Raw genomic sequence first — 27968 nt, 5'->3', positions numbered from 1 at the left:
CCCGGCTGAAGCCGATTCGTTCGTTTGCTCCGTAGAGTTGAGCACTTGAAGTAGCATTTAAGGCCATGCTTGAAAACACCAACACCCAGTAAAAACACGCACCGCAATAGACATCACCCAAGGCTAGCCGTCTTGTGACTTATCAGCCGTTTGGCGTACAGATTTCGCATTCGCGTCATGCCCTTATTGTGTGTGAGTGTGTGTGTTGGTACCGTATCGTAAACAGTGTCCATCTGACCGGCCCCTAAGCTTTGTACAAACGGCCTGTACAGCCCAGTGTAGCAAGTGCCAGTGCCGGTGAACGGTGCCAGTGTCGTCTATTGCCCGGGAACACCACACTACAAAGTGCGAACTCATCATGTACGCTTCGGTAGAAACGGGTGGTGATAATGGTACCGCGGACCATGTGCGTGTGGTCGATTTTCGCTCTGACACGATCAGCGTGCCGACACCGAGCATGCGCCAAGCCATGTTTACCGCCGTGGTGGGCGACGACGTGTATGGGGAGGATCCGACCGTGCGCCAGCTGGAGCAACGATCGGCCGCCCTGTTCGGCAAGGAGGCGGCACTGTTTGTGCCGTCCGGCACGATGGCTAATCTGTTGGCGAGTAAGTGCAAGTGATTTAAATTGAACGAAATTGAATAATAAGTTGCCCATAATAGTATTTTTGAGGGTTTTATAGGGAAAGTTAGCTAACAAAAAATTGAAACAACTAGCGTTAGTTAAGCACTTCATAGGTAATACTTGGTAGGATGGGATAAATTGATGTGTTTAATAAGAAACTGAACACAAATCACTTCATAGACAATATTACTAACAACATGTGCCAGATATGATTGTTCATTTAATCTGTGGCATTGATAAATTGTGAGCAGAAATCATTTGTCGGTAGATTTTGGGCAGCAATGGTGGCTTGTTTCTATGCTGTAATCATTTTCGTTATCTCAAGTCAATAAGACATTGATGATACTTCCATGCGTTTAATTAGAACAATTGCAGTTAAATACAGTAAATTCTCAAGGGTGTAGATACTGGAGTATAGTAGATTTTGAAAATACACCATAAACATTTGTAGAATCTAATGTACGAAGATTGGTACAGTTTGGATTTGATACAATGAGTTGCTCAACAGAAACATTATTTGTAGCAAAACGTGAATATCATGTGGATGAAACGTAAATGTAACTACGAATTAATGATTATTGGTTCAAAGAAGGGGGAAAAGCAACCATTTTAGCAGAAAAAAGAGTCGCATGTTGTTCGCGAGCCTTAATTTGCCATCCATCCGTTATTTTGCCCATGATATGCAGAACTGATTAACGATTCCAATAATTGCTATCAGTCTATGCAGGTTCTAGGAAGGAAAATGAGTGAGTAAATATACCTGGCAAAGTGCCTTCTGTGGATTACGAGCTGTAGTTTGCGGAACACTGCACTAGATCGTTCTAACGCGCATCAAAATGGTTATCGATTCTAAAAATTGCTTTGATGCGATAGTACCACTCTCTTCAGGCTATTTAGTATTTGCCGTGGGTAAATAAATGAGTCCATGACAATGATGGTTTGCTGCCTAGATGGCGGGTTTTTCACTCCTAAGGACGTTTTGATCCTGCCTTTAAATTTGATGGATTTTGGTTCTTTGAACCGAAAAGACTGTCGATCTGGCGACTGATTATGAAGAATAGATACGTATTTGTTACATTAAAAAAAACAAGTTGCGTTGAATTGAGAGTTAATTTAAAAAAAAATGAGATCCAGTAATCCTGAACTGCTGCCTTTTCATTTCTTAGGGATTTATTTCTTAAAAGAAAGACAGAAAGTGTTTCGAAGACGAACCGTTTCAATTGCTTAGTCAGTGATTTAAATTGAGCTATTTGCTAGCTTTTTCAATAATAAATTATACCATTTTGTTTTGCCTCCTTTCCCTTTTCCCAGTGATGGTCCACTGCTCACGCCGCGGCACGGAAGCCATCGTGGGCGATATTGCGCACGGGTTTCTCTACGAGCAGGGCGGCGCGGCACAGATCGCGGGCGTGCTGCTGAACACGATCAAAAACAACCCCGACGGGACGTTCTGTTTGAACGAGCTAGTGCGCAAGTTCCGCGGCTTTGACGTTCACGAGCCGAACACGGTGCTGGTGATGGTGGAGAATACGCACAACATATGCGGGGGCAAGGTGCTTCCGTTGGATTGGCTCGAGAAGCTCGCCGCGATCTGTCGCGAGAAGGGTGCCAAGGTGCACATGGATGGGGCCCGCGTATTTAATGCCGCCAGCTACCTGAATTTGCCCGTTTCACGCATCGTGCGGGACGTTGATTCGGTGTGTTTCTGCCTGAGCAAGGGACTGGCCTGTCCGGTTGGATCCATCCTGCTCGGAACGAAGGAGTTTATCAAGGAGTATGTGCCGGTGTGTGTGTGTTGGAAATGGCAGCAAGGATAATGATCTGAATTCTTTCATTTTTAGGGCACATCGTTTGCGGAAAGCTTTGGGCGGTGGAATGCGCCAGGTTGGATTTCTGGCTGCCGCTGGGCTGTGTGCGTTGGATGAGATCGTTCCCAAGCTGAAGGATGACCATGCCCGGACGAGACGGGTCGCGGAAGCCATCGATCGGATGGGTAGTCCTATATTCAAGGTAGATTTGGCCAATCTGCACACCAACATTCTGATGGTGGAGATCCTGAGTAAGCAGATACACTCGAGCGATTTCGCCCATCGGCTGGCCACCGTTGCACCGGGCGAAATGGAAGCGGGTGTGGTCGATGCGGATGGTAAGGGCATTGCGGTGAAGGTGAGTGCACGCGATTGGACGTTCGCGCGCATCGTAATCTACACCAACATTACGGATGAGGACGTCGAGTTGGCTATCAAAAAGATTCGCTATGTCGTGGCAGAATATGAAAAAGAGTTGTAAAAGCAGTGATGTAAACTGTTGACGGTGTTCATTTTTAGAGCGTTGGGAAAATAAATTTGCAAATAAGAGCGCTAATCTGTGTCCAAGGTGTTGGGTTGGTAAACATGGATTACCTCCATTGGTCTGTTTACAGTTCAGCACGACGGTGCTGAAATGGTAAGATTGCTAAGAGATCGCTCGCATATACTGTCCCTGATAGAAACGTCCATTCCGTGTCCATGACATGCCCATGCGTTTGCAGACGATTCCGAACGATTCTGGACGATTTCAGATGATTACCGGACTACTACGATGGCTACTGATGTTTCCTACGATTCCGGATAATTCCGATGATTTCTATAATTTCGACGGTTCCAAAGTTATGATGATTCCGGAAGATTCGGAATGATTACAACAGTTTCTGGACGATTCCGACGATCCTGGATGATTTTGAACGGTTCTTGATTTTGGACTCTGGGCTATTCTGATTGTACCTCTTTGGCGGGACTGGCTTTGAAACTGTTACGAATTGTCCGGAATTAGTTCCGCCTTTTCCTATTTTACAGTACCTCAAGAACGTGCACGTGCATTTCGATTTTCTTATCGAATTCACTATTAACGATAAGCAGCATATTATCCTGAATTTATCCTACTGTTTTGATATTTGAACGCTTAACAATTTCTATGTGCTCTAGAAAATCACGTCTCTCTTCTGGAAGTGATACTTAGCCCAGGTCTACACTAGAATTAGTACAGAACCTGTCCCGGTCCAGAAACTAGCACTGAACCCTTAACTGCCCCGAAAATTCTCCAAATTTTAATACCTAATCTTTTTATGGGGATCGACAAACCGTGCCCGGCGGTAGATGTGCTTTTCATAATTTAGTGCAGAAATTCACCGAAAAAAAACTTAAAAAAAGCTTAATTCTTTTGCTAAAAATTATTCAAAATTAATTATTTCTCGATTACACTCATCGAAACGGGAAAATTTGAAAGTGATAAAATACACGTGAACTTTATTTTACAATTTTTACTTTTCATCAAGACTAGGAACTTTTCAATTCACATACATTCGTTAAACGCCGCATGCGCGATTGACGTTTGTTTCGTTAAATGACCGGATGGGTTTGACAGCTTCGTTGAACGATGTTTGTAATTACAGGCGGTCCCCGAGATACACGGTTAATGGGGACCGAAAACGGCCGCAAAAAACCGCGTATCTCGAATTTCCGCGTAAGTCGAATCTCGTGATTTCTAGCCAAAATATCACTAATTTTCGTGTAAATTTACAACTAGGGGGTGGTTTTAGCCACTTAATAAATTATTTGATATGATTCTGAATGAAATGACAGTTTCAAACCTTTTGAAATAGTTTTTAACATCCGATCAAAACAGAAATTATTTGGCATTTTACAATAAATGTGTCAAATCAGTACAATTTGCTCAAAGAACTGTCATATTTAGAAAACCGCGTATCTACGAATCCGCGTATAAGACGTACCGTGTATCTCGGGGACCGACTGTATTTCGGTGAAAACAGATCCACCGATCAGCTTCCAAAACGTGGCAAATATCGTACCATATCCCAGATGAATATCGAACCAAACGATTAATTGCAAAATTTAAAGTTGTATTCAGTGTTGTATATTGCTTTTGGAACGTCCTCGAACTTTTCTGAGCTGGAGTGGAACTCTCGCAACAGCGGTGCATAAGTTGGCATTGCCGCACACGGGAACGCAATCGTCAGGTAAGCTGTTGCAATATGTGTATCTTATTTCAAATGTTTTTAGTGCTTCTTTGTAGTCATTTTGTGCTGTGTCCATTATTTTGATTATTTTTTCGAGCCGGTCTCTTCGAAAGCTAAATTGTAGTGGCCAATGTAAACAAAGCCTTCGAAGAAATGAAGCTGGTGACGATGGTGCGCCGACCGTCTGTGTTGGTCGGTATCGTTACGTTTCGATTTTCAGTGCTTTCGAAAAGGGAAAATTCTCCAACACGTATCATCCAACAGGTGTTTCGCAAGAGCATTACTGATTTTCTTTGCTGATATTAGCACCGTCACTGACATTACATGCCTCAAAGATTACTTGATGGTCTACTACAAAAATGATGATGGTACCCAACACTTCCAATGCTTTCCAATTTGCATATAAACAAACCAAACTATTACCTTCGCCCCCCCCCCCCCCTTTATTTGCCCGGCAAGTGCTGAAGTGAGTAAGTTGAATTATTCAGTTAGCATTAATTAGAGCGTCGCGTTACGTGTTCAAATAAGCTGTTCCTCTTCATTCTAGGTAGCCCCGACTCGAATGATCGCAAGCGAATGCTAAACCTGGTACAAAATTACCAGCTGCTTTCTCGCAACAACCACTCATACACAAACACACTCATCTTCCTCCCAAACGGTTGATCGGTGATCGTCGTTGTTCCGGCGCGCAACCATTACCTCCCATGACGTCGTCATTAGTTCCGACCCGCGCGCGGGGAACGAAGCTGCCGAAACACAAGCTGTTTACATAGCTCAAACGCTCAAACGCTCAAACGCTGCGCATTCGCACTAAACCCCCATCAGCCATGCATCGACCAGAGCAGCAGGCGATTATGCATGTGCGCGCTAGCATCACGCCACCGCGAAAGTCGTTGCGATGGCGTATCAGTAAGCAAGCACGCGTCGTCCGGTGCGCGGTTCGTGTCCGCGACCGACGACCGGCAAACGTACAAATTGACCGCCGTTCGCCAGTGATCGAGCCTTCGGCGTTCGTCCGCCGCTTTCGTTCGCAAGGGTGTGGAGATATGGCATAGCATCCCATTTACGTCACGAATCAGTCGGCAGTTCGCGGTTTGCGGGGACGGCGGGTTGAAGCTTATCTGTTTGCGCTGGAGGTCAAACGGGAGGTAGCGATTTAACGGGTTTTTTTTTTTGTTGTTGTTGCATATCAATCAGGATTGCTTTAGGCGATTTTGCGCTGGAAAATTTGGTTGGTCGTGAAATGCCATTTAAATGCTTCTTCCATTCGAGCTTCCTTAACGCCCACGCGACAGTATGAAAATTAAGTACTTTTATTTTTATGCCACTATCTAAAACTTGTTATCTAATCAATATGAGATTGGTAAGGTAGCTTTGCTAAAGTTGGGATTTGCACACAGGGTGATTTGATGAGTCTGAAATGAACCCTCTCTTCAGAGAACTCCTGGGGGGGCTGATAGGGGACAGGCTGAACTTTGGTCGCCCTGTGCCCTTTTGCAGGGCGAGCGTGCGGCTTTGGCGATGAAGATAAGCGCGGACTCTATTTGCAGGTTTAGCTTAGCGGAATTTGGAGGATTTCGTGTGAATTACATTAATCGGTTTTGACGCGATCGGGCGCGCGTGCTGAAATTGCGTGCGTTGCTGTTGCTTGGCAGATGTTGACGCAATATCGCTTTTCTAGAAAGGAATATTTTGGATTACTTGTTCTATTTAGATCTACTTTATTAAAATCTCACAATAATATTTAATTTTTTTGTTTACAGCGCAATCTATAATTGCCCGAATTGCGCTTCTTTTGTCAGCAGAATTTGTCCCATCGTTCAATTTCCCATCGCTCCTCATTATATTATTCTATTTATTTTTTTTCACTTTACTTCATTGCATAAAGGTCTTTCTTCTGCTGTTGTAGATAAAAGATTGCTCCTGCTTTGTGGCTTAGTTCTCGCATTTATCTAACAAGCTAGGCATAGTACTAGGCCACGATACACACTGTTGAGGAGGGTCAGCGCTACGCGCACACAGTGAAAGTGTGCTCGCGCTCTTGCAGATCGTTGATGAGATTTTTGTTTTGCTTCTTAATATACGTCCGTACAGCGGCAAAGACATAATAATATTACCAACGCTATTTCCCCGTGAATCAGTTGTCCCGTTCCTTGATTGTGCTTCCGCAAAGCCGTCGGAATCTGCTGTACTGTTGGTATCCCTTTTTGGTAACCTGTATTTAATGTGCCAATTCACATTGGTTGTGGAAAGCGGTTGAGTTGTTTATTTGTGTATTTTATTTACAAATTTGAACCGATCGTATCATTGAATTATTGTAAATAAACCGATCGAAATGATGTACTCTGGTGTGCACTTTGCCTTCTCGTGTATGTGTTCAATCCAATCCGGTGTCCGGTCGCTTGCAAGCACCCCGTCTCACCCCGTTGGTTGCATTGTCATTTGCTAAGGGCGTTTGTCGCACTCGCTCATTCTTATCGGAACGATGTTGTGGTGCTGGTGGTGGTGAGGGGAAGGTTTTTAAAGCTTTTCTCTACGCGACGTGAAGATCAACAAAGACGACGACGATGACGACGAAGACGCTACCGAACCCGACGCTCTGAGTGTAACACTAGCAGCTCGGAGTCCATTGTGCCACATTGCTCCGAACCATTCCTTCCCCTTGGCCCCCCTTCCTGCTCGTCTTCTCTTGGTCATAGATTGCAATGCGCACGGGGTTATCAGTCAAACCTGCTGCCCGACCGAGTACATTTGCCGGCACGCACACCCCGATCGGCATAGGCGCAGGAGCATAGGCCCTTCTCTATGTGTGGTGGCCCGCCATAGTACTACTGAGTCGCGAAAAAACTTTGCCTTTGGGCGCAGGGAGGGTACGCCCGGGTGTAGTGCGGTCACTCCGGGGGGGGGGGGGGGGGGGGGGAAGGGTACGCCGCAACCTGCCTACAGAGTGTGTGTGCGTGCGATGGCGTATAATCTTCCGCCTGTAAAAGCCTCAAAGCATCGAAACCCTCCACCGCCTCCGGGGGGAGGGCTGGGAGCCGGGCGGGCGGGCGGTAGCGTGCGAATGTGCGATTGTGGACGAACAAAATCATCGTGTACGTCGCTCGGTGCCGGCAGTCACTCGATAGCTGCTCTATCGTCGTTCGGATATGGTTAGACGAGCGGCCGCTGGCATCAGCAGCAGCATGTGCGCGCGCGACCCTTACGCGGAGAGCGATTGAGTTGAGTTTTTTTCTTTCTGCTGTTGCCTTGATTAGTGATTACACACCCGTGTCCCGCGACAGTGTGTGCTAACGTGGTTGCGTGTGTGTGCCGCCGTTCTTGACTTGGAACCTCCCATCCACTGGTGCAGTGGCAAGCTGGAAGTGGCATCATTCCTCCATCTGTCCCAGTTCGTAGTTGGGTAGATGGGTTGCAACTACTGAAGAGAGAACGAGTGTGGTTTCGGTCGGTTAGTGCAAATGCGGTTTTGTGTGGTGCGAATCCCCATTGATGAGTGTGCGCGCTCTGTCGAGAGTGCATTCGATCGATCACGCGCGGTGTTCGGGAAATAGCGCGAGAACCCGAAAAGACTTCTCGAGCGTTTTGGGTATTTCTGTATACGGGGCTAGTCGTCGGTCGTTGTGGACGATTTTGAACCGCTGCCAAACAAAAAAAAAGCACTGCTGCTTACACTCTTCACAATCATTGTAAGAGGCCACAGCTCAGCTTTGACGCGGTACGTCATGCTCTAGCGGATAAAAAGTGAAAGGAAAATCGGGGAAAAACTCTGATCGCGAAAGTCATAAACTGTGCATTGTCTGTGAGATACCCGTGGTACGGTGTGTATGGTTGCGTGCAGGTGTGTCCGGTCTGTAAGGTCCTGTCGGCAGGACATGCCGTGTTGGAAGTGTTGATTTTAGAATATTTGTAACGCTGCTGGTACGGTCAAGGCAGAATCAAACGATTAAACTCATCTTGTCTGTGGACGCGGTGAAACTCGGAAACACATCAAAATGCTGGGAATTTTGGAAGTGTTGCTGTTCCTTTGTATCATCGGATACTTCTTCAACAAAGAACGGTAAGAGAGAGAGCAAGAGTGAGAGAACTCTGTCACGATCGGCCAAGGATCGCGGTTGCCATCGCAGCTCGACGGCGGTGCCTGCGATCATGCGTTAGACGGTGATCGGTCGAATCACCGGGCTGGAACTATGCATGTGTCGCTGCTGTTGTTGGATCGGTGCACTGATCACGCTCCAGATCGGCGGAACGAGTCAACCCATAGTCAGGTCCGAGCGCGCTTCGTTATCAACGCTAGTTGTGCTATGCGCGCTACGAATTGACCTTTCGGAGGGACCTCTGTTTCGCGCACTGCCTTGAAAACGATCTTCGTTCTTCGCTGTGTTCCTGCTGCTCGGCGTGTGATGTGGTTATGTCAGGCGGCATGCGGCTTTTTCTTATTGCTTTAATTTCACCCCGGGGGGAGTTTTTTGTTTTTGTTGGTACGGTTACTTCCCCGAGCCAAATCGATCAACCGAACCCGGCAGCTTTGAATTGAATCAGATTGTGCAAACCTTGCAGATCTTGCTGCACAGATTGGCGATGGTAGTGCAAGATTGGACGATGGCCCTCGGAGAGGCCCTCCCGGTCCTGAGGGTTAGTGCCAGTTGTAGGTGGTATAATTGCGGAAGTTCCACAGTAGTTCTCCCCGTGCAAGTCTTCAAGTTCAAAACCTCGGTACGCGTCCGTACGTGTCTGCACTAAAGTCCGCACAATGTGTGCGCTTCTGCGACAATCCCGAAGGTAACGCTCCGTGCCAACCTCATCCCCAACGTGAACGATGAGCGCATTCTGGGGAAGTTCCTGTCCTGCCGAGCCGAGATGGAGGTCTCGGGTGGTCGTGGCATTGGTTTCTGTCAAGTGCCTCGGTACGTGCTGCATGCTCCGGCAAGGCGTTTCCGGGACGTTTCTGACCAACTGACCAACTCTCGTTGGCCAACCTCCTGTTTGGGTGGGGTGAGAGGGCTACTGTCGCGTGCGAAAGAAACGAGCACACAGTCCGCGTCGTTGTGAATTTGAATAACTCACTTAGGCGCGTCACGAAATGGATTTCAATTTCAATACGTGTTGCTCCTGTACTGCGCACGGGGTCGAACGTTTCAATCGTAACGAGCATAATGATGCTTTTGTTAGCAAATGTTGTTGATCGTGTGAAAACGTGAACCGTTGTAATATTTTATTCGATTAGGTATTTGTGTCTGTGTGAGTGAGTTTTGTTTCTTTTATGTCAAATAGTGGAATGATCAAATGATGAACTATTTAAAAAGTGTTGAAAATTGTTTTGAAACGGATGACTCTACAGGGCAGTAGAATCTGCTTTAAAGACCTTCATTGTATTCTAAACAGCAGCTTGGTACGTGTCGTCTGAACCAGTTCATAAAATTCCTTATACGATTGCAAGTCGCCAAAGCGATCGTTGATCAAAATCCAAATCTCGGTACAAAATGCATGAATATTCAACGAAGAACTCACTAATGTGTTTGTGGCTAATCTAGGCATGAGTAGTATTGATAACATACTTAACATTCCATCAAGAACTGGTACTAATCGTACCAAATCAATTCCTCACACCTTTGTTCACATTGATTGGCGATCATTCTTCCAAAGTCCATCCCAAGTGCACGGGATATGTCCCACGATACGAAGACGTTCCTTGATCCGTTGCAGATGTGTGTGCCTATCATTTCCGCAGCTGTGTGACGTACACAAGCGGAACGAATGCAATTTCTTTCTTTCTTTCTTTCTTTCTTTCTTTGTTGCACTAAAGACAAGATCGGCTTGCAAAAGAGACGCTGCTTGCTTAATATGATGGAAAAAGGAACAAGAACGACTTAGCTAGAACAGCTAAGTAAACTTTCCTGCCTCCGACTACCTGGAACAGTTTGAAATAGAACGCAATTTACGCAACACAAAAACTGTTTAGTAACATTGTTTCATCATTCGTCCGATGGATGATGTACTACTCGTGTTGATGTAGTATAGAGGCGATGACTTACTGACTCGAATCCATTAATATTGTGTACAAAAGACGGTACTGACCTGTGCTAGTGTAGACATTCGGACCAATGATTGTTGTCCGCACTAGGAAGTAGACTTGTTGCGGTTCTTCAACCTGTTTGACCAATGACAAAAACTCTACGCAATGAACTGTGCATTGTGATGTAACGTCTATTGCGGGCCAGTGCTCGAGCAGTACGGTCGGGGCGTGCTGCCTTCTATAGCAAGATTTGAGGATGTCCATTTACTTCTCAGTTTTCAGAGCGGTTATATTTTGTTTTCCCGTGCACACACAGCGATCGATGGTTTTGCGCTCTTCAATACGTCCGTTGCACGCATTCTGCACTGTAATAAGACCGTTGCGCACACATCTATTGCCTCAAACAGATATTGCGTACAGCCGCCGAGTGTCAAGGCCGCCGATGGCAAAAACAAAATGCAATGCAATGCAATTGGCGGCACTACTGGGCAGCTTCATTCCCTTGTCGTGTAGTACCGCTTTAGTGCGCTTTCTTTGAGGCGAATCGAGTGAATGGAATGATCTTTTTGGCTACGGCTGTGCTAAGAAGTCGGGAAGGGTTAGACGTTCGGGGTCAACATTGCGATCTGGATTCAAAGCAGACATACAATTAAGCTGCGCAGTATTGAAAGGGTTGCATCAGTGCCCTGTGAATATTTGTTGTCGATTTTTAGGAATTACTTTAAAAATCATAACTTTTATATCAACACTATTATCTATTTCATAACTAAGAACAAAGAAGAACATCAATACAATATCCTAAAAACTTTGGCCAATGTTCGAGATTTGCAAGTTTGGTAATCAATGAATTATAAATGAATTGATTATCGTTGTATAGCTCTTTAACCACAAATGACGATGGTTTGTTTTTCCACAATCTCCCCCCTCTCGAGCAAACAAAAGCGGGAAAGGCAGGCACGATCGTCATTGCGGGTGTCAAGAGCGTGGCAATGGGGTTGTAGGTGCTTTTGCAAGTGTATCAGTAGCATCAACCCTTCCTTCGCTTCTCAGTAAGCGCTCTGTGTGTGAACGCTACCAATAAACATTACTATATTTGTTTGCTCTTGCTGCTGTTGCACTGCTGCTATACCACCCTCCAGTCCAGCAGTCTAAGCACATTATTACAAATATTGATCCGCTGGAGCCTGACACCCTACGACGCACTTATCGTTGATGATGGTTATTTTTGCAACAACAAACCAAAAAAGACCCAACAAAAGCCAAAACAGCCCTTATCTGCTATTGTTCGCACGCCCCGCCTCTCTGCCCTATCACCAATATCTGTTGCTTCGCGTGGGTCCGATCTTAGCCCTTTTGACCTTGACACTTCCAGGGGCACAGGGACGGTTGGGTACAGTTCGGGTGTGGTAATTGAACCTTGCTGGGGGATCGGGCGTAGTCACAGGTTTGCTGGTCCTGGCTTTACTAATAAGTTTCGTTTATCTTTCGAGAGTAGTACGATACGTGCGTGTTTTGTGGTACGTCCCCGACCACGGCTCCGTGTGCATAGCGCCGCCGGGTCATTTAGCCTGTGGCGGAATCATTTCGGTAGACTTTGGACATCGATTATGGATGATGAGTGATTTAACTGATTGGTTTATCGCTATCCTGTCGTTTCACAAGAAACAAAGGGCAATCGATTCGGTGGGTTGGTGGTTCGGTACACGCGCTGGAGTGCAGCCATGCTTTGAGTGCTTGGAGAGGTTCGTTAATCCTCCGGCTTGGGCAAAGTTCACGTTGCCAAGATTAGGTGGGCGGTGTGAAACGGAACGCTATCATTGGATATGTATATCCCCCATGGCAGTAGGGGGGGGGGGAGCTCATTAAGTACATCACCATGTGGCATGTGGCAGGCTGTTTCAGGGCACTTGATGTAACTGTCCTTTCAAGTGGTTTTATTGTCTTTTTATCTGTTTATTATTTGTGTTGTACGTTTTAATGTGTGGGTGAAGCAATAGTAGCTGTTTGATTGTTGTTTACATTTTTAGTATGTTATGTTTGTTTTATTATTAGCTGCACTTATGATTAAAATGTAACATGATTGTTTTAAAGGTTTTGTTGAAGGAGTGTACTAAAGATTGGATCGTATGTAATCGCTGCTTTCAATCGACAATAGCCATGGGATGTTTCTTATGAACAATAATCTCATTGCCGAATGAAATAGAATCTGGCAGTACTTGCCAAAAGGCAATACAAACTAAACCAGTGTGCTAAGTGATAAGACAATTCCACTACTTTTAAGCTGACAAGAAAGATTACTAATAATACTCTCCGAAATGGATTGTTCTAGAGCTGATTGAAATATGGCACGGTTTCATTGCTATAGGTTAACAGATCGCGACCCTTGTGCCACGTTGCGAGCGATAATGTTGTCCCTTGTTCAATGGTGCCGACCTTGTTACGACTAGTTCTATTTTACGCAGTTACACCAGATTCGACGTGGAAAGCGACGTGATGCAGAGCGAAGCAGCTGCTTCGGTGCATAATGCATGTGACATTTTGATCGATTACTAAGCGGTGTTTTGTTTTCCTTCCTCCACAGGGCAATCGATATGGTGGACATCATATCGAACCGCGTTCAGGAGGCGTACGGATCCTTCCGCTTGCCGAGCGTGTTTGGGCCGGGCACGGACGCCCAGCCGAATGGAGGCTTTTCGACCTACTCGATGCTGAAGCGCTTCGGCGAGGCTGGACGGCGCCAGCGTCAGTTGAATGTGGATAATGACAGAATGGTATGTGGGACATCTTGCCCCGAAAATCGAGCTCCGTGCTAATGATACAAACCAGTGTGTGTAATTAATTGGTTACTATCTAGGCTGGTGTGCTACTGGTCTGTGTGATAGAGCAATAAGTTTGTAAATAACTCCTTCTTTAGTTTCTTCCGCGCACACAAAACCCAAGTGTTGGTGCAGGACTCCTGTTGCTTTTTATTCTAATCTTTTGTTTTGTTTTCTATTATTATTTTCATTTTACTGTAAACTGCAAATTCTCATTGCATTCACACGGAATCGATGTAAAACACACATGTACACATAAACGCACAAATGCACAACAAAACGCTCCACCAATGCTGCCAACGACCAATACTTCGATACTGCGACACACATGCGATGATTTGCTGTGACTTATTGCTGCACGATGTGGATGACTACTGAACGTGAATTAATGTACAAAATCGGAATTGTATTTATGTTTCACCAAAAACAAACCAAACCAAAAAAAAAAAACAAATTCCCGACCCTTCGTCCGCTGCCAGGTGCGACAGCAAAGTCTCTTCCACATAAAGGAAACGCCGATCCCGCAAGTGCAACCGGAATTGAAACCAATTCCTGGCCTGGCATGTCCCCATTGCTCGCCAGCAGAAAGCGTAAGTTTGCCGTGTAATGCCAACCGATCGATCATTCGTTCATCTGCTTTCATACTAAACGCCTTGCAAAAGTGCACAATATTAACAAGAGTTGTGTGTATCTCCTTCACGAGCTGTTTACTAACCTCTTGCACATTTAATGTGTTTGGGTAGTTGATTGATGCTGCTAATGGAAACATAGTTAAGACTCTTAATTATAAGAATGTTTTATAAGATGCGCGTTTGAATAATACGTCCAACAACATGTTATTTAAACGTATTTAAAGAATTAAGTCTTTCTTCCACGAATTTAAAATACTCTCTCAAGTACTTGGTTGTACATCTTTGCTTTACAAACTCCCTCCCTAGCGCGTCAACTGCATTCAATCCAAAGCATGAATGAACAACAGCATAATAAAATATCGCCTTATCTTTCTTACCTGCTATTACTACTACTACTACTACTACTACTACTGAGCAATGTTCTGTGCGTAAATGCTTGCGGCATGAAGTACGCAGTTTCCTTAGCAAAATTTGCATGTTTATCATAAACGAGTCACCGTTCTCGCTCGCTCACCCATGCAACATCCACCCCTGAATGCGTTGTTACATCGTTCGCTCTCGCGCCCGCTCACCATCCGGCGATCGTTTCTCTATGACGATGAGGATCGTCACAAATCGGGCAAGAAACGCTGAGAGATGACGAGTTGATCCGTCCCACGGGAACGTTCACGCTGCCAGTCGCAGCACGCATCGCTCACGGTTGTCACGGGTTAAAGTTCTATTTTTACCCTCCACAATGAACACGGGAGAGTAGCCCCCCGAGTACTGTCAAACTCTGTTGCTCAGTTGTTAGGAACATCTTTAAGGGTGATTTTTTGTGAAAACGCAACGCTGTAAAATACAGTTGTTGTCTGGAAATCGTGATACAGTCAGTGCGAGAAGCACTCACAATGTGGACTTCGGGTGGCTGGATTTCAAGGTGGTCGTTATCTAACGCACCCGGGAGCAGCAGCTCAGGTGGTTTTGCTGCTCCTGCTGGCAACGGATACCAGAATCGCATCTATCAGCTCGAACACTTTTGGGTGCGCAAGGCCGTTATCATCATACAATTCTCGCGTCGCGTCGTCACGCTACACGGGAGCACCGCAGTGTATCTAATCTGTTTTTCTGTGTATGTATGTTTCTATTTCTTCCCATTGTGGTGCAAAACATTTCGCCCGTACGACGCATAACTTCAACAGCGTCCACAGCTTGGTGCGGACGATCGACGGCGCAGCGCGATTGACATACTGCGCGTAACGACGCACGCCGGTGAGCAGTATGCGCGCGTGCACAATCCGGACAAGTTCGACTGGGGCGTCTGGTGTCCGCATCTGGCGCAGGCCACCCGTGTGCGCCGCTTCTCGTACCCGCAGGTGGCCGGTGCCGTCCTGCCCGACGAACGTGTGCAGGAAGCGCTGGATACGGCGGTCAAGGAATCGATCAACGACAAACGGGCCGAACTGGGGCTGGCGGAGAATGACGAAAGCTTCGACGAGGATCGCTACTACAGTGAGATGCTTCGCAGCCATGAACGAAGGGCGGGCAAGGTAAGTACCTGGCTCTCGGTGACCCACTTGAGCCGGTGCACGTGAGAGAGAAAGAGTCGCCGTTTACTGATGAAACACTGTTTGCGCTTGAAAACAACTTCCAGATCCTGATCGGCATGCGCTCGAAGATCTCGAACCTCGTGCTGCGCATTACCTCCTGGGTGCTGTATAAGCTGCTGCCCTGCTTCATGTCGGGGGTGGCCGCCCACCCCGCCCAGGTGGACATGATAAAGCGCGCCATCGAGAAGCACCCGGACGTGCCGCTTATCTTTCTGCCACTTCACCGCAGCCATCTGGATTACATTATGGTGAGCTTCATACTGCTGAACAACGACATCAAGTGTCCGCTGGTCGCCGGTGGGGACAATCTGCGCATCCCCGTGTTCGGTAGCATTCTGCGCTACGACGGTGCGTTCTTTATCAAGCGCAAGATTGACCCGCTCACGGGCAAGAAGGATCACGTGTACCGGGCGATCCTGCACACCTACCTGCAGAAGTGCTTGACCGCCGGGCACAATGTGGAATTTTTCATCGAAGGTGGCCGTACGCGCACGGGCAAACCCTGCATGCCAAAGGTGGGTTGCTGATGAGGGGGTGACTTATAGTGGATCGTTCCAACTGGATCGGTTTTTCAACCCTTTCTTTCTTGCTTCATCCACAGAGTGGCATTCTTTCGGTGATTGTCGATGCATTCAACGATAAAAGTATTGCCGACGCGCTGATCGTTCCCGTCTCGATCAACTACGAGAAGCTGGTCGATGGAAACTTCGTGCGGGAGCAGCTGGGACAGAAGAAAATTCCGGAAAGCTTCGCCTCGGCTGCGTCCGCCATCATGAAGGTACTGAAAGCCCGGTACGGGCTGATGAGGATCGACTTCAACGAACCGTTCTCGCTAAGCGAGCTGATCAAATCGCTCCGCAAATCGGACACTGCGCACAATTACACGCCAGAGATGCGGTAAGTGCACTGGAAGCACGAATCGTGAAGAAATGGGGTTGATGATTAATGCGTTTTTTCCTTCTACCAGACGATTGCAGCACAAACCATCTTCCTCCTCGCTGTTCGGCACGGACGTGGTGCAGGAAGAGCAAGACCAGCGGCAGCTGATCGACAACATTGCGCGGCACGTCGTGTACGACAGTGCGCGGGCCACCTCCGTCATGACGACCAACGCGCTAGCATTCCTGCTGCTGAACCGTTTCCGCGACGGTGCACCGCTCTCGATACTGGTGGAAGCGCTCGATGAGCTGCGCGCCGTGCTGAACGGTGTGCGCGATCTCGGTTTCACCGGCTCGTCCGAGGACGTCATTCGGTACGCGGCCGACCTGCTCGGCCCGGGTCTGGTAACGAAGGAAAGCCGCAATGGGCAGCTGTTCGTCAAACCGGTGGTGATGATTCCGAACGTGATCGAGCTGTCCTACTATTCGAACTGTCTCATACCGCACTTTGCGCTGGATTCGATCGTCGTCACGTGTGCCGGCTTGCTGAAGCGTGAAGCGGAACGGAACAGCAACACGGACAGGCACGATCACGCGGACGAGGTGACGGTCGGGCGGCGGGCGCTACTGTCGACGTGCATGGAGTTTGCCGAGCTGCTGATGTATGAGTTTATCCTGTGCAAACCGTGCCAGAAGCTGGAAACCGTGCTCGAGAACACGCTGCAGGAGCTATGCCTGCGGGAAATCCTGTCCCAGCCGGAGCAGGAGCTCACCGAGGACCAGGTGATGGCACGCAAGCTGGCCCACAATCTGGAGTGCGACGGGCTGGACGTGGACGACGACGAGCTGGACGATTATTTCGACGATCAGCACAACTCCACCACCGGCGGCGGCGGTGGTCGGCCGTACCGGGCGGTGGACGACGATGTGACGCGGATACATTTCCCGGCCGAAACGCACTGCAACCGGCTGGTGCTGGAATCGGTACTGGCGCCCTTCACCAACACATACTCAGCGGTGGCGTCGTCGCTGCATCAGCTGCTCGACGGCAACGCGATGGTGGAATCGGAGTTCATTCGGCTATGCATCAAAGAGATCAGCACGCGGGTTGAGCTGGGAGACTGTAAATATGGTAAGTATGGCAAAAATGTGAAGCGCTGAACGGTTGAGCAGTGGGATGCTAATGATTTCCACTCCATTGCAGGCGAAAGCATATCCACCGATACAGTGCGAAACTGCCTGAAGGTGTTCGAGAAGCGCTCGTACATCGAAACCACAAACAACAGCGGCGTGCGGTTGGTGTCGCTGCAGCCTCCCTTCGACACGATGGCGGAACTGCAAACCATAGTACAACAGGTGCACACGTTCGTGCCAGTTTAGCCAGATAGGATAGCAAATCAACAAGGGACCGTGGGCTCGGTCCGCGTTTCTGTACGATACCAAACCAAAACCAATCGTTTCGCGTCCGAAGAAAAGCGATTGCAACGAAACGTTTGCAATCGTGACTAAGACTTTAAGACAAATAAGCGCACACACACATACACACACATACACATAAGGAGGCGCAAAACGATTAGAGCAAAGGTTTGTGATTTGTTTGTCGAAACCTCATCAAAAGACTGTTTGCGCTCCTCCAAAAATGTATGCTAAAAGCACAAAAGGAACAATTTCGGTCTGCGTGTGCGTGTACCACTGTTTAGTTGAGACAAGGAATATATTGCTACGGTTGCTGTTTTAGCTTTAGGGACCAGCACTGTGCGATTGCTCAATCGGTAACGACCGCCGTAGGCGAACGTCTAATTTCCAGTGAAAATGAGTGATGAACTCGTCGTTATAAATTTGTATTAGAAAAGACCAACGCGCCAGGGCGCGATAAAATCATATCAAGTGGCGGGATGTCAAGAAATCCTCGGGAACGCGCTTGCGTACATAAGCTTTACATAAGCTTCACATGCGGGTATTGTGAGAAGCAGCCTGATTGAACGCTTCCCCGGACACGGTAGATGACCAAATAACTAGACTTGATTTATAATGAACTGTATGAAATACACGAAGTGAATGGAAATGGTTGTTTAATAGCTACAGATAGGAATTTGCAATCAATTATGCATTTTCACATTTTAACGTCCGATCAGAAAATGAAGTTGACAAAATTAGAAAAAATGGTTTGAACGCTCCGAGCTCGCTCTAGACCGACCGCGACGCCTCCAACATCAGTGAACAAATTCAAACGGCACGTACTCCTCAACTGGTACGCTAAGTGGTGCTCTCTGCTGCGAACGCGCCCGCGAAGCCTGGAACGCATGCACCGCAAGCTCAATCAGAAAGATGCCCCCGGACAGCAGCAGCATGGCAAAGTAGAAGATGAACAGCGGCAACAGATGCTCCATATTGAACACGATGTAATCCGGCACCGATGGATGCTCCCGGATGCGCCGGATCTGCATCAACTGTACCACCGTCTCAAGCTGGTGCTTGAAGCGATCGTTCATGCCGGCCTCGACGCAGTGCAGCACGATCGCGTTGAACGTCCCGGCGAACGGTGACGTCTTCGGGACGGCCATCGATTTGTAAAACTCGTAGATCGGCTTCTGTATCGGCCAGATGCCATCCGGCTTGCCCGGGATCCACCGGTAGTTGCCGGCCAGCACGAGCGGCACATACTCCTCCGCGATCAGCAGCGCCGAGTTGCCGTGCATTATGATCTGCTCGATCGAGTCACGCAGCGAGGAAGTGTTCCTGGTGGACAGTCGGCCCGACAGCGCGCTGTACACTGGGCTCTGAAAGTGTGGCCCCTCGTGGCGCACGATGTGCTCGTGGTAGTGCGATACCTTCAGCTCCAGCTCCGTCTCGATCAGCTCCTCGAGGCTGTTGATGTTGTTGACCTGCTGATTGCTCGGGTGCAGATACCGGATCGTGACGCCCTGCCAGATCGGGTACGACACAATGTTGTACACGAGCAGCCCCACAATGATCCACCGTTTGCGGTCGGCCCGGGGCAGCTTCACCGACACGTTGTAGATGATCCCGACCAGGTTGAGCACCTTGGTGCCGAACGAGTGGCTGCTCGGTTCGCGCGGCACATCGAGCCGGCAGGCGGCATACTCGAGCAGGAAGATAATCATCGGTACGCCGAACGAAAGCAGCACGTTCGTCAGCATGTACGCCACGCTGAACGGGTTGATGAAGACCTGCGTTTTGTCGCGATTGCGGAAGTAGTTGCGCGGCGTTATGAAGACAAGCTTCTCGGTGGAGATGTAGTGCAGGTAGAGCAGGTTCCGCGTGTCGTAGTTGTGTATGATGCGCGAGTTGGCCGCCAGATCGATCGCATTCTGCTCGATCAGCCCGAGCGTCCCGATCGGCGTCCCGTTCTGGTGGATGTACCCGATGGACAGCTCGAGCTCGTTTTTGTGCAAAATCAGACTGAAGTTCATCTGCTTCTGCATGATGGACAGGATCTCCTGGTCAATGTCGGTGAAGCTTACCGTGCCGAGGATGCAGTCGTACGCCGACGTCGAACCGTTGCTGACGTGCATCGCAATGTTGAGCGGATAGCCGTTCAGGTTGTAAACGCGATCGTCGATGAAAAGGTTCAGCTCGCGGTTGTATGCATCCAGCTGCTGACCGTCCGTCAGCAGTCGACAGTGCAAATCCGACTTCCCCGTCGGAAGGTAGCGCAGTTCCGGCGAGAGTGCCTTGCGGAATGGGTTAAACAGGCAGCTCTCGATCGTATCGTTCGCGCGGTGGTTCAGCACAATCAGCTGCAGCAGCCGGTACCGGTACCAGGCGGCATGGAACAGCTCGGCCAGCTCCTGGTCGGCCATTTCCTGCGTAATGAGCATCACCTTGGCAAGCGGGTTGTACTCGGAAAGGTAGGGCAGCAGCTCCGTCAGCAGGTCGCCCTTGTGGCCCGAGCCGACGAAGCATTCGCTCGTGCGATACTCCAGCTCCTGGGTGGTGTGCTCTAACGATTGGTGTACGAACGCCTGAAAACTAAGGTTGTAGTGGTCTTGTTAGTGGAAACACGTGTCGTGAGCAGGTCATCACCACCACCTCTTACCGATGAAGGGTGAAGGCATTCAGCGGGACCGGATTGTGCAGACAGTATGGCGACATGATTGGAATTTCCGTGCACGATTCTATCACGGTGACGGTGTGCTGGTCCGTGAGATAGTTGTCAAGGATTCGTGTTTCCATCGACACAGCCCGGGAGTGGCAGTCGTTATGGCGCAGTGGTTCCAGCACTGCTGCTACCCTCTGCCACAGCAACACTAGCAGGACGCAACTGCACGCTTGCTGCATGATTAATATTTGAGGGAACGCGTGCCATGCTAATGCGTTTTTATAGTGCGAATTGGGCAAACAAACCCTTGCGGAGAGTAATTAAGGGCGATTGTTATCGTTCGATAGTTCTGGAATGCTTCTTAGATGGTGTTAGATAATCGAAGGAAATCATTTATCACTTTCATCCCGCGTCCGGAGCAGTCCATTTGGGACAAACAGTTCGTTCGTTTCTAGATCTACGTTGTGGTCTAGCTTTAGCTCATTTTACTTTAACAAAATTAATTGTAAATCAATATCCTCATACCTTGAACGCCAATCTGAAACCACGACTCGACTCAAGATCGACCCGATGTTCTGTAAGGTCAACTCCAAAGCGAACAAAATTAATTCATTGTTGCCAAACCAGCCGGCAGACCACTGCCTGGTCCGCTTCTGAGAGGGTTAACAGATCCTCATCAACGCTGCGCTCGACGGGGAGCATTCTGTTTATTTTAAGAGCCATCTTTGGTGAAGGGTTCCGGTTTGGTAGGCTCGCGAAACTCGTTCCGCGCACAGAAGAATCGGAAAGCCGAACGACGCATAGACACACCGCAGCAAGAACCATCCGCAATGGGCGTATGGCTTTGGCACTGAGTGGAGGGGCGGTTGTAAAGGGTGTTTGCGGTGTGCTGGAAAATCCCCCAACTGGTTCCGATGGCCAGAAGGTGACGTCACGCCGCATGCGATAGAGGAAGAAGCGACCCGACCGATCCGGTTGAACGCACCCCCTCGCGTACGGTGATGGCACCCGCATCTTTGCAGTCCGGGGTTTGGGCTTGCTTCGGAGGACGGAGAGCGGTGACATCGGTGGTGGAGATTGTCGTTCATCTTGAAATTCGATTCTCTTTCTTCTGGCGGAGACACGAGTGAGCGCATGCGAGCGCGATACGCTTGGACTTCGGGCTTCGACGCGCCCAATCGATGCGGCGTAGAGCGATAATCCAGCTGTGCGCGTTCTTTGAAGGTTATGGGGTTTTGTCGGCATTTGTCCTCGCGGTTTTTGCCTCGTGCGCGCTGCTGCCGGTCGTTAGTCGCGGCTTCGTTGTCGAGCTGCGTTGTCCGAACGGGGATCGTACGCGCTTCGCTCTTTGTTGTTGGCAAAACATTCTAAAGCCCAATGTGGCCATCCAACGTGGCTCTAGTGGTGGTGGTGCTGGTGGTGGTGGTTGGTGCAGTGAGAGCTGGATGTGACCAGTCGTGTCAGACGCGGGCGGCCAAACCGCAGCCGGGACGCTGTGTCCCGGTGGCCAAGTGTCCCTCGATCAAGCAACACCTGCTGCGGTTGCAGTTTCGTGCGGCCGATCAGTTCGAAGCGTTTCTGAGCGAGCGTGCCTGCAGCCACGGCAAGGATGGGGTAAGTATTAGGATGAGGGACGTGGGGGGTCCCTGTGCTAAACCCGCTCATGAGTGTATCCGCCGTGTAGACGCTGCATCTGTGCTGCACCGGGAAGGTAGCGACCGATCGTCGCACAGAGCTGGCACCGAACGAAGCCCTCGAGTGTCCCGTCGACTGCGTGCCGATCGAAGACTGTCCGGCAGTTTACGGGCGCAGTATGGTGCTGCAGAAGCGGTACGATCGTCGCCTGCACAAGCTGCTGCGCGACAACTTCTACGAGCAGGCGGGCCAGCTGTACGTGTGTTGCGATCCGGAGCGCTATCCCAACTCGAACACCGCCGCCACCCGGCAGCTGGCCAAGCGCGTAAGCTGGCAACCGTGCGTGACACCGTTCGGGGACGATGGGAAGTGTGTGCCGCCGGCCCGCTGCGCCATGGTCGACGACCCGAACACCATCGCGTCCGAGCTGGAGGCGTTCGCGATCGGGTGCGATCCGGTCGCGAACCAGTCGCAGCTCTGCTGCACCGAGCAGCTGCTCATCTTCGACCAGGAAGCGGGCAAGGAGTGCGAAACGAAGGCTGGGCTGGAGGGTCTGTGCACGGAATCGGAACGCTGCCTAGATTTCATCGAGTCCGAGAGCAAGGACGTGTACGTGCGGCAGAACTGGTGCTACACGAACCTGCAGCAGGTGGACTATTTGTGCTGCGCGCGGGACCGCATCAAGGAGCGTAAGTAATCAGCTTTGTATGGTTAGTCAGCAAAAAACCCCACACAGGTCCAGTGACCTCTGAGTGAGAGTGACATTTTATTGAGAGTGACTCTGTCTTATCAGCTGTGCTGTGCGTTTGGCCAGCTGTGCTACTGTGCGGTGGGATGAGATTATGTCGTTACAATTTGGGGATTTTTGTTTTGGGTGTGTTGTGTTTGCTGCGAGAGATGTGTACGTTTTGTAATAATTGGAATTAGTACTTAGTTACAAAACTCATGCTAACTGGTAATGATGGATCGTGCAACTTCATTAACGGATCGACCCTGTGCCGGATGGGTCTATGAAGGAATCAGTTCCGACCTGTCATAGGTACTCGTTATGTACTCATATGAATTAGTGATGTACATACTGAGCCAGAACAAAGGAGTGAGCTAGTGAGCATACTGCAGATGAGTAGAATAATTAAATCAAGACGTTATTTATTTTTTTCGTTTTTTATCCATTTTTAAATGAATTATTTGTGAGCTAAAAAACCTTCGACAGTTAGATTTCAATGTGTGATGAGTGAACTAAAGCTACTAATTCACCCCCAGGGATTGAGCGTCATCTGATCAGTGCTTGAGTGCGCTAGTGTGGTTTGGTAGCCATCATCCCAACACCTGTCAGATCGATTAGAGACAATCCACTGCAAACTCTCTCGATACGCGGTCAGTCTACTCTCATGGCAACCAGGTAGCCAATACCCGCCGTATGAAACTTGCATATTGCTTTTTGGACTACAGCCGTTGTAAAGGACAGACGTCACATTGCCCAGCAACTATTCGTTGCTGGGTTATTAACGGCTAATATTGACTACCCAACTCTGCTTCGACAACTAGAGCTGTATGCCCTGCCAGTTCCCCATACGGCCACGTCCATCGCTTGCCATCGCCGAACTAACTATGGATCAGGTGACCTGCTTACTTCCATGTGCAGGTCATTCAACGAGGTTCACTCGCTGTTCGACTACAACATCTCACTACAATCCTTCAAAGACCGGTTGTACTCAAGGCGGCCCTGACATATCTCGTGATTGTTTTATTCCTGTTAACTATGTATATATTAAACTATTACTATGTATATGTATTAAGATCATTCACCGGTACTTATATTGTCCAGTGAATTAATAAACAACCATAATCTCTAGTATGAACTTGCTTCACTCACAAATCAGAATCGCTTATTTCACATCCTTTCTGAGGTACGGGCCAATACATTAGATCATGTCAGCAGATCTCACTAGATCTGTTAGAATGGCTTCGTCAATGCGGATTCCAGTTTGTAGGTCTAGTTTGTTTGACTCAACTACAATTGCACTCACTCGCTCTATGTGCCATCTAGTTTTGTGTTTCAATTCACTCTATGTGAATTGCCGACCATTAAACATCAAATCTACGCTTTCTCTACTTGTTAAACAAAACAAATTGACCATTGACCATCATATTCGGGTTTGTATCTAGTTTATAATAACTTATTTTATAAACCTACCGAACCTACCGATATGGCATCTACTGACACCCAAATCATGGCCATCCGTCAGAGTTCACCAAGTCCCTCGCGGATAGCTCTGACCTGAAAGGTTCGGGTCAAACTGTCCTTCACGGAGTACTTGTTGGTTTTGTCTGTTGTTCTAGTTACTTCAACCATTAACTTTTGTATGATTTCTGTAACGTTTCTTCTTCATCTATAACAAAAAGTTTTTTTTATGTGATTAATTGATATGTTGGATTTGTTTTTTTTTCTGACAATAGAATAGTCAGTCCTTCACATAGAAGACTTGGTCTTGTTGGGGAATCGAATCACTTCCAAGCATGCCGGTGTCGTCGCGTCTAGCATTACCCAATTAATTTCATTCCATCTACCACTTGCATGTAACTATACTTACCTTTCGTACAGTAATGCATCTCTAATCTTCAGCTCCACAGGTTGAATTTGGAATACGTGCCGGGGAAGATCTAACGGCCTGCTCGACGGTGATCAATAGACCAGGATTTTGTGTTCCGCTGGCGCAATGTGGACCGGTGGCGAGGTTGCTGCGTCAAATATCTACCCGTGGAACGACCGCCACACCGGATGAGGCACGCTTCCTGCGGGCATCGATTTGTCCTACGCCGGAAGGGGTGAGTTGCATCGATCCTCCGATATAGCTAGTATAAAGTAGTTACTAATATTTGACATCTTTTTAACGTATTCCAGGCCACCGGGTATCATGTGTGCTGTGATGTGACGGCCGTACAAACTACGACTACACCAGCTCCTACCACCCAGCCACCGACCACTGTTGCTGCAGCCCCAGCCACAGCGAGTCTGGTCAATCATCCTAACATACGACTTTTCGATCGGACGAACTGTGGTCTCCCGGGGACGGTAAATAAAATCGCCTTCGGTCAGCAGGCACGGCTGTTCCAGTATCCCTGGATGGCCATGATCGTGTACGTGTCCAACACAACCGGCACGGAAAGTTCGGAATGTGCCGGTACGATCATCAACGTGCGGTACGTGCTTACAGCGGCACACTGTATCGACGGTCAGATGGAACGGATGTAAGTTTGTGATCAGTGACACTGCTGGTAGCGCTCTCTAACTTGAGCCTCTCCTTTACAGGCGATACGTACGAATCGGAGAGTATGATACGCGCACAGATCCTGACTGCGAGGAGGACACTTGCGCTGCGCCAATCCAACGCTACGGAGTGGAGGATGCGATCTTCCATCCCAACTTTACCCGCATCGTACGTTCCGGGCATGATATCGGACTGCTGCGGTTGAACCGTTCGATCGACTTCAGCTCAGGAGACGTATCGCCCGTCTGTCTACCGTTTACCACCGGGCTGATGGGATTCGATCCGACGCTGTACTGGATCACGGGTTGGGGATTGACGGAGCGGCTCGAGGTCAGCCCGGTGCTGCTGCAGGCACGCATCCCGCCCGTATCCTGCAGTCTGAGCAGCTACGCCATCTGTGCCGGGTTTGGCAATGCGACGCTGCACTGTGAGGGTGATTCGGGCGGCCCGATGAAGGCGCAGGTCCCGGAGTACAACTTCCGGTTCGTGCAGTACGGTGTGATATCGGCCGGACCGCGCTGTGGCACGCAGGGTGTGCCCGGCATCAGTTCGCGCGTTTCATTCTTTATGCAATGGATATTGGACAATATAAAAGCCTAAGTAGATCGTACTGAGCGTTGGCTTTTTGATTGCTGTTGGTGACTTACAGGGTTTTGCGATTCAGCTCACACATTTCTAGAACTATCAAACCAACGTTTGGTCTCATGAAAGTGTGTTGCGGTCATGTGATCAAAATTCGCTGTCCCGAGTATTGTCAATTTATTAAATCGTGCCACAGTCAGAGCATTAAATCACGTCACATCGCAAAAGTGTCCTACTGTCTCGAGTTGAATCGCCAAACCCTGTGTCATGAGAAGTAGTTGTACATTTATGAAACTTTCAGTGATACAGTTTTTATTGATTAGTACAGGTAGTCCCCACGATAATGTAATATGTTGATATTCAAAGTATGCCTGAACCTGGTTTTAATCAACGTTTTCTTCATAACATAAGCGACTTGTACATTGATTGTATGTTCATTGTTTCTTGTTTCTTCGCTTTCTAATTTTTTCATCATTTCATGTTCCTTCTTATGGATTGCCTCGTTTTTTCTTTCACATCGTTCTTCTTTTTCATATTTTTCCGCCGTCGGATGATTAACTTAGGAATCAAACTCTTTCAGCAGTACCTGCGTCGATTCTAGTTTAGACAGTTGTCTTGAATCATTTTATTAAACACGAGGGGGGGAAGGGGGGGCATTATTTAGATTATATTCCAAAACAGAGTCCTGCCGAGGTTGTTCACTTGACTCGAATCATTTGGAGCTCATATACTGCGAGATTACTTACTCTACTTACTTACTTATAGCAGCTACACGCGCTCTGCGGTATTGGCTTGCCTCAGGAGTGTCCGAAATCGCTCACGGTCTCGCGCCTTCGTCTGCCTGTCCGTTATCCCGGTCTTAATGGTGGACGCCATACTGACACCTCAGTTCGGGCCTACCACGCCTCCTCTGTCCTTGCGGACGGGTTTCATCAGATTTGGACAGTGTCCATGTCTCAGAGGCGTATGTGAGTACCGGTACTATACATATAGGTACTATATAGTCCCAGCTTCGTCCGTCGCGACAGGTTATTTGAGGTGAATTGATTTTTCAGGCTGTAGAATGACCGGTTGGCAGTCAGCATTCTTGCACGCAACTTAACTATCATACTATTGTCGTTGCTGACCTTTGACCGAAGATAGGTCTGGTCTGATAGAATTCTGAGACGACTTCAAAAGTGCGTTCACCTATCTATATGTCACGCCTTCGTCAGTTTGAACTGACTAGTTTTTGGTAGGGTCGGCGATGTTGCCACCATCAGTTTAGTCTTTGCCTCGTTTATCTGCAATCTGAGGTTCTCTACCGAATGCTCGAGCACTTTGTAAGCTTCTGCTACGAAAAGAACCACAGACCAATGATGTCTATATCATTAGCGTATGCCAGAATCTGGGTTGACTTATAGAAGATGGTTCCCGAAGTCTCCACCCTCCAGTCCCGGATGGCCCTCTCTTGCGCCAAGTTGAATAGGAGACAGACAAGCCCGTCCCCCTGCCGTAGACCTATGATGGTAGCAAAAGGTCCTGAGAGTTTTCCATCCACCTTCCTCTAGTGACGTTGGTTATAGTCATTCTAACTAGCCTTATCAGTTTGGCCAGGAATCCAAAAGAGCTCAACTTACTTAGTATACTTTGAGGATAATTTGTGTATTTATTGATACGTTGGCTCCAACAATGCCGACTAGAACAGATTGCTAGCCGGAGACTGTCCACTCATTTCAAGTCAGTACTTGCTCCAACTGCCGTAATAAGTCTCCAATGGCTGTGTATTGATCGGGTAGGTCGTTGCGCAAGGAAGAAAAATGATGCTTGGATTATGAACATCCATGAATTATGCGATTTATTTTT

At 48.4% G+C, this 27968-nt stretch overlaps 4 protein-coding genes across 7 annotated transcripts; 3 read left to right on the top strand and 1 right to left on the bottom strand.

The window, feature by feature from the left end:
- Nucleotides 1-113: 113 nt before the first annotated feature.
- LOC121589100 (probable low-specificity L-threonine aldolase 2) lies at nt 114-2982 on the top strand. Its single transcript, XM_041907743.1, has 3 exons — nt 114-608; nt 1937-2399; nt 2467-2982. Exons 1-3 carry the CDS (start codon nt 359-361, stop codon nt 2912-2914), a joined length of 1161 nt encoding a protein of 386 aa, XP_041763677.1. The 5' UTR covers nt 114-358; the 3' UTR covers nt 2915-2982.
- A 1421-nt stretch (nt 2983-4403) lies between these two features.
- LOC121603147 (glycerol-3-phosphate acyltransferase 1, mitochondrial) lies at nt 4404-18655 on the top strand. 4 transcript variants are annotated; one of them, XM_041931872.1, is made up of 8 exons: nt 4404-4640; nt 13238-13427; nt 13952-14062; nt 15286-15633; nt 15738-16208; nt 16295-16590; nt 16661-17703; nt 17776-18655. In XM_041931872.1, exons 2-8 carry the CDS (start codon nt 13248-13250, stop codon nt 17949-17951), a joined length of 2625 nt encoding a protein of 874 aa, XP_041787806.1. In that variant the 5' UTR covers nt 4404-4640; nt 13238-13247; the 3' UTR covers nt 17952-18655. The 4 variants fall into 4 exon arrangements, with proteins under 4 accessions (XP_041787806.1, XP_041787799.1, XP_041787808.1 ...); XM_041931865.1 differs by lacking the exon at nt 4404-4640 and adding an exon at nt 7738-8700; XM_041931874.1 differs by lacking the exons at nt 4404-4640; nt 13952-14062 and adding an exon at nt 7738-8700.
- LOC121590788 lies at nt 18627-20873 on the bottom strand. Its single transcript, XM_041910784.1, has 2 exons — nt 20632-20873; nt 18627-20564 (listed from the first exon to the last, which is right to left on the bottom strand). Exons 1-2 carry the CDS (start codon nt 20871-20873, stop codon nt 18785-18787), a joined length of 2022 nt encoding a protein of 673 aa, XP_041766718.1. The 3' UTR covers nt 18627-18784.
- LOC121603177 (serine protease 7-like) lies at nt 20849-26151 on the top strand. The gene is made up of 5 exons (XM_041931885.1): nt 20849-22248; nt 22319-22958; nt 24896-25098; nt 25175-25521; nt 25583-26151. Exons 1-5 carry the CDS (start codon nt 22012-22014, stop codon nt 26139-26141), a joined length of 1986 nt encoding a protein of 661 aa, XP_041787819.1. The 5' UTR covers nt 20849-22011; the 3' UTR covers nt 26142-26151.
- The last annotated feature ends 1817 nt before the right edge of the window (nt 26152-27968 follow it).

This window comes from Anopheles merus, chromosome 2R, assembly GCF_017562075.2.
Source record: "Anopheles merus strain MAF chromosome 2R, AmerM5.1, whole genome shotgun sequence".
In the NCBI taxonomy this organism is placed as follows: domain Eukaryota; kingdom Metazoa; phylum Arthropoda; class Insecta; order Diptera; family Culicidae; genus Anopheles; species Anopheles merus.
This window is presented reverse-complemented; position numbering and strand designations above follow the sequence as displayed.

Bases quoted from the DNA above. Each gene is read 5' to 3' on its own strand.
- LOC121589100 (XM_041907743.1), top strand. From the start codon at position 359: ATGTACGCTTCGGTAGAAACGGGTGGTGATAATGGTACCGCGGACCAT. The intron at 609-1,936 runs GTAAGTGCAAGT...CCCTTTTCCCAG, and splicing joins GATGGCTAATCTGTTGGCGA to TGATGGTCCACTGCTCACGC. The intron at 2,400-2,466 runs GTATGTGCCGGT...TTTCATTTTTAG, and splicing joins ACGAAGGAGTTTATCAAGGA to GGCACATCGTTTGCGGAAAG.
- LOC121603147 (XM_041931865.1), top strand. From the start codon at position 8,636: ATGCTGGGAATTTTGGAAGTGTTGCTGTTCCTTTGTATCATCGGATAC. The intron at 13,428-13,951 runs GTATGTGGGACA...GTCCGCTGCCAG, and splicing joins ATGTGGATAATGACAGAATG to GTGCGACAGCAAAGTCTCTT. The intron at 15,634-15,737 runs GTAAGTACCTGG...AACAACTTCCAG, and splicing joins ATGAACGAAGGGCGGGCAAG to ATCCTGATCGGCATGCGCTC.
- LOC121590788 (XM_041910784.1), bottom strand. From the start codon at position 20,873: ATGCAGCAAGCGTGCAGTTGCGTCCTGCTAGTGTTGCTGTGGCAGAGG. The intron at 20,565-20,631 runs GTAAGAGGTGGT...CTACAACCTTAG, and splicing joins AATGCCTTCACCCTTCATCG to TTTTCAGGCGTTCGTACACC.
- LOC121603177 (XM_041931885.1), top strand. From the start codon at position 22,012: ATGTGGCCATCCAACGTGGCTCTAGTGGTGGTGGTGCTGGTGGTGGTG. The intron at 22,249-22,318 runs GTAAGTATTAGG...TCCGCCGTGTAG, and splicing joins GCAGCCACGGCAAGGATGGG to ACGCTGCATCTGTGCTGCAC. The intron at 25,099-25,174 runs GTGAGTTGCATC...AACGTATTCCAG, and splicing joins TTTGTCCTACGCCGGAAGGG to GCCACCGGGTATCATGTGTG.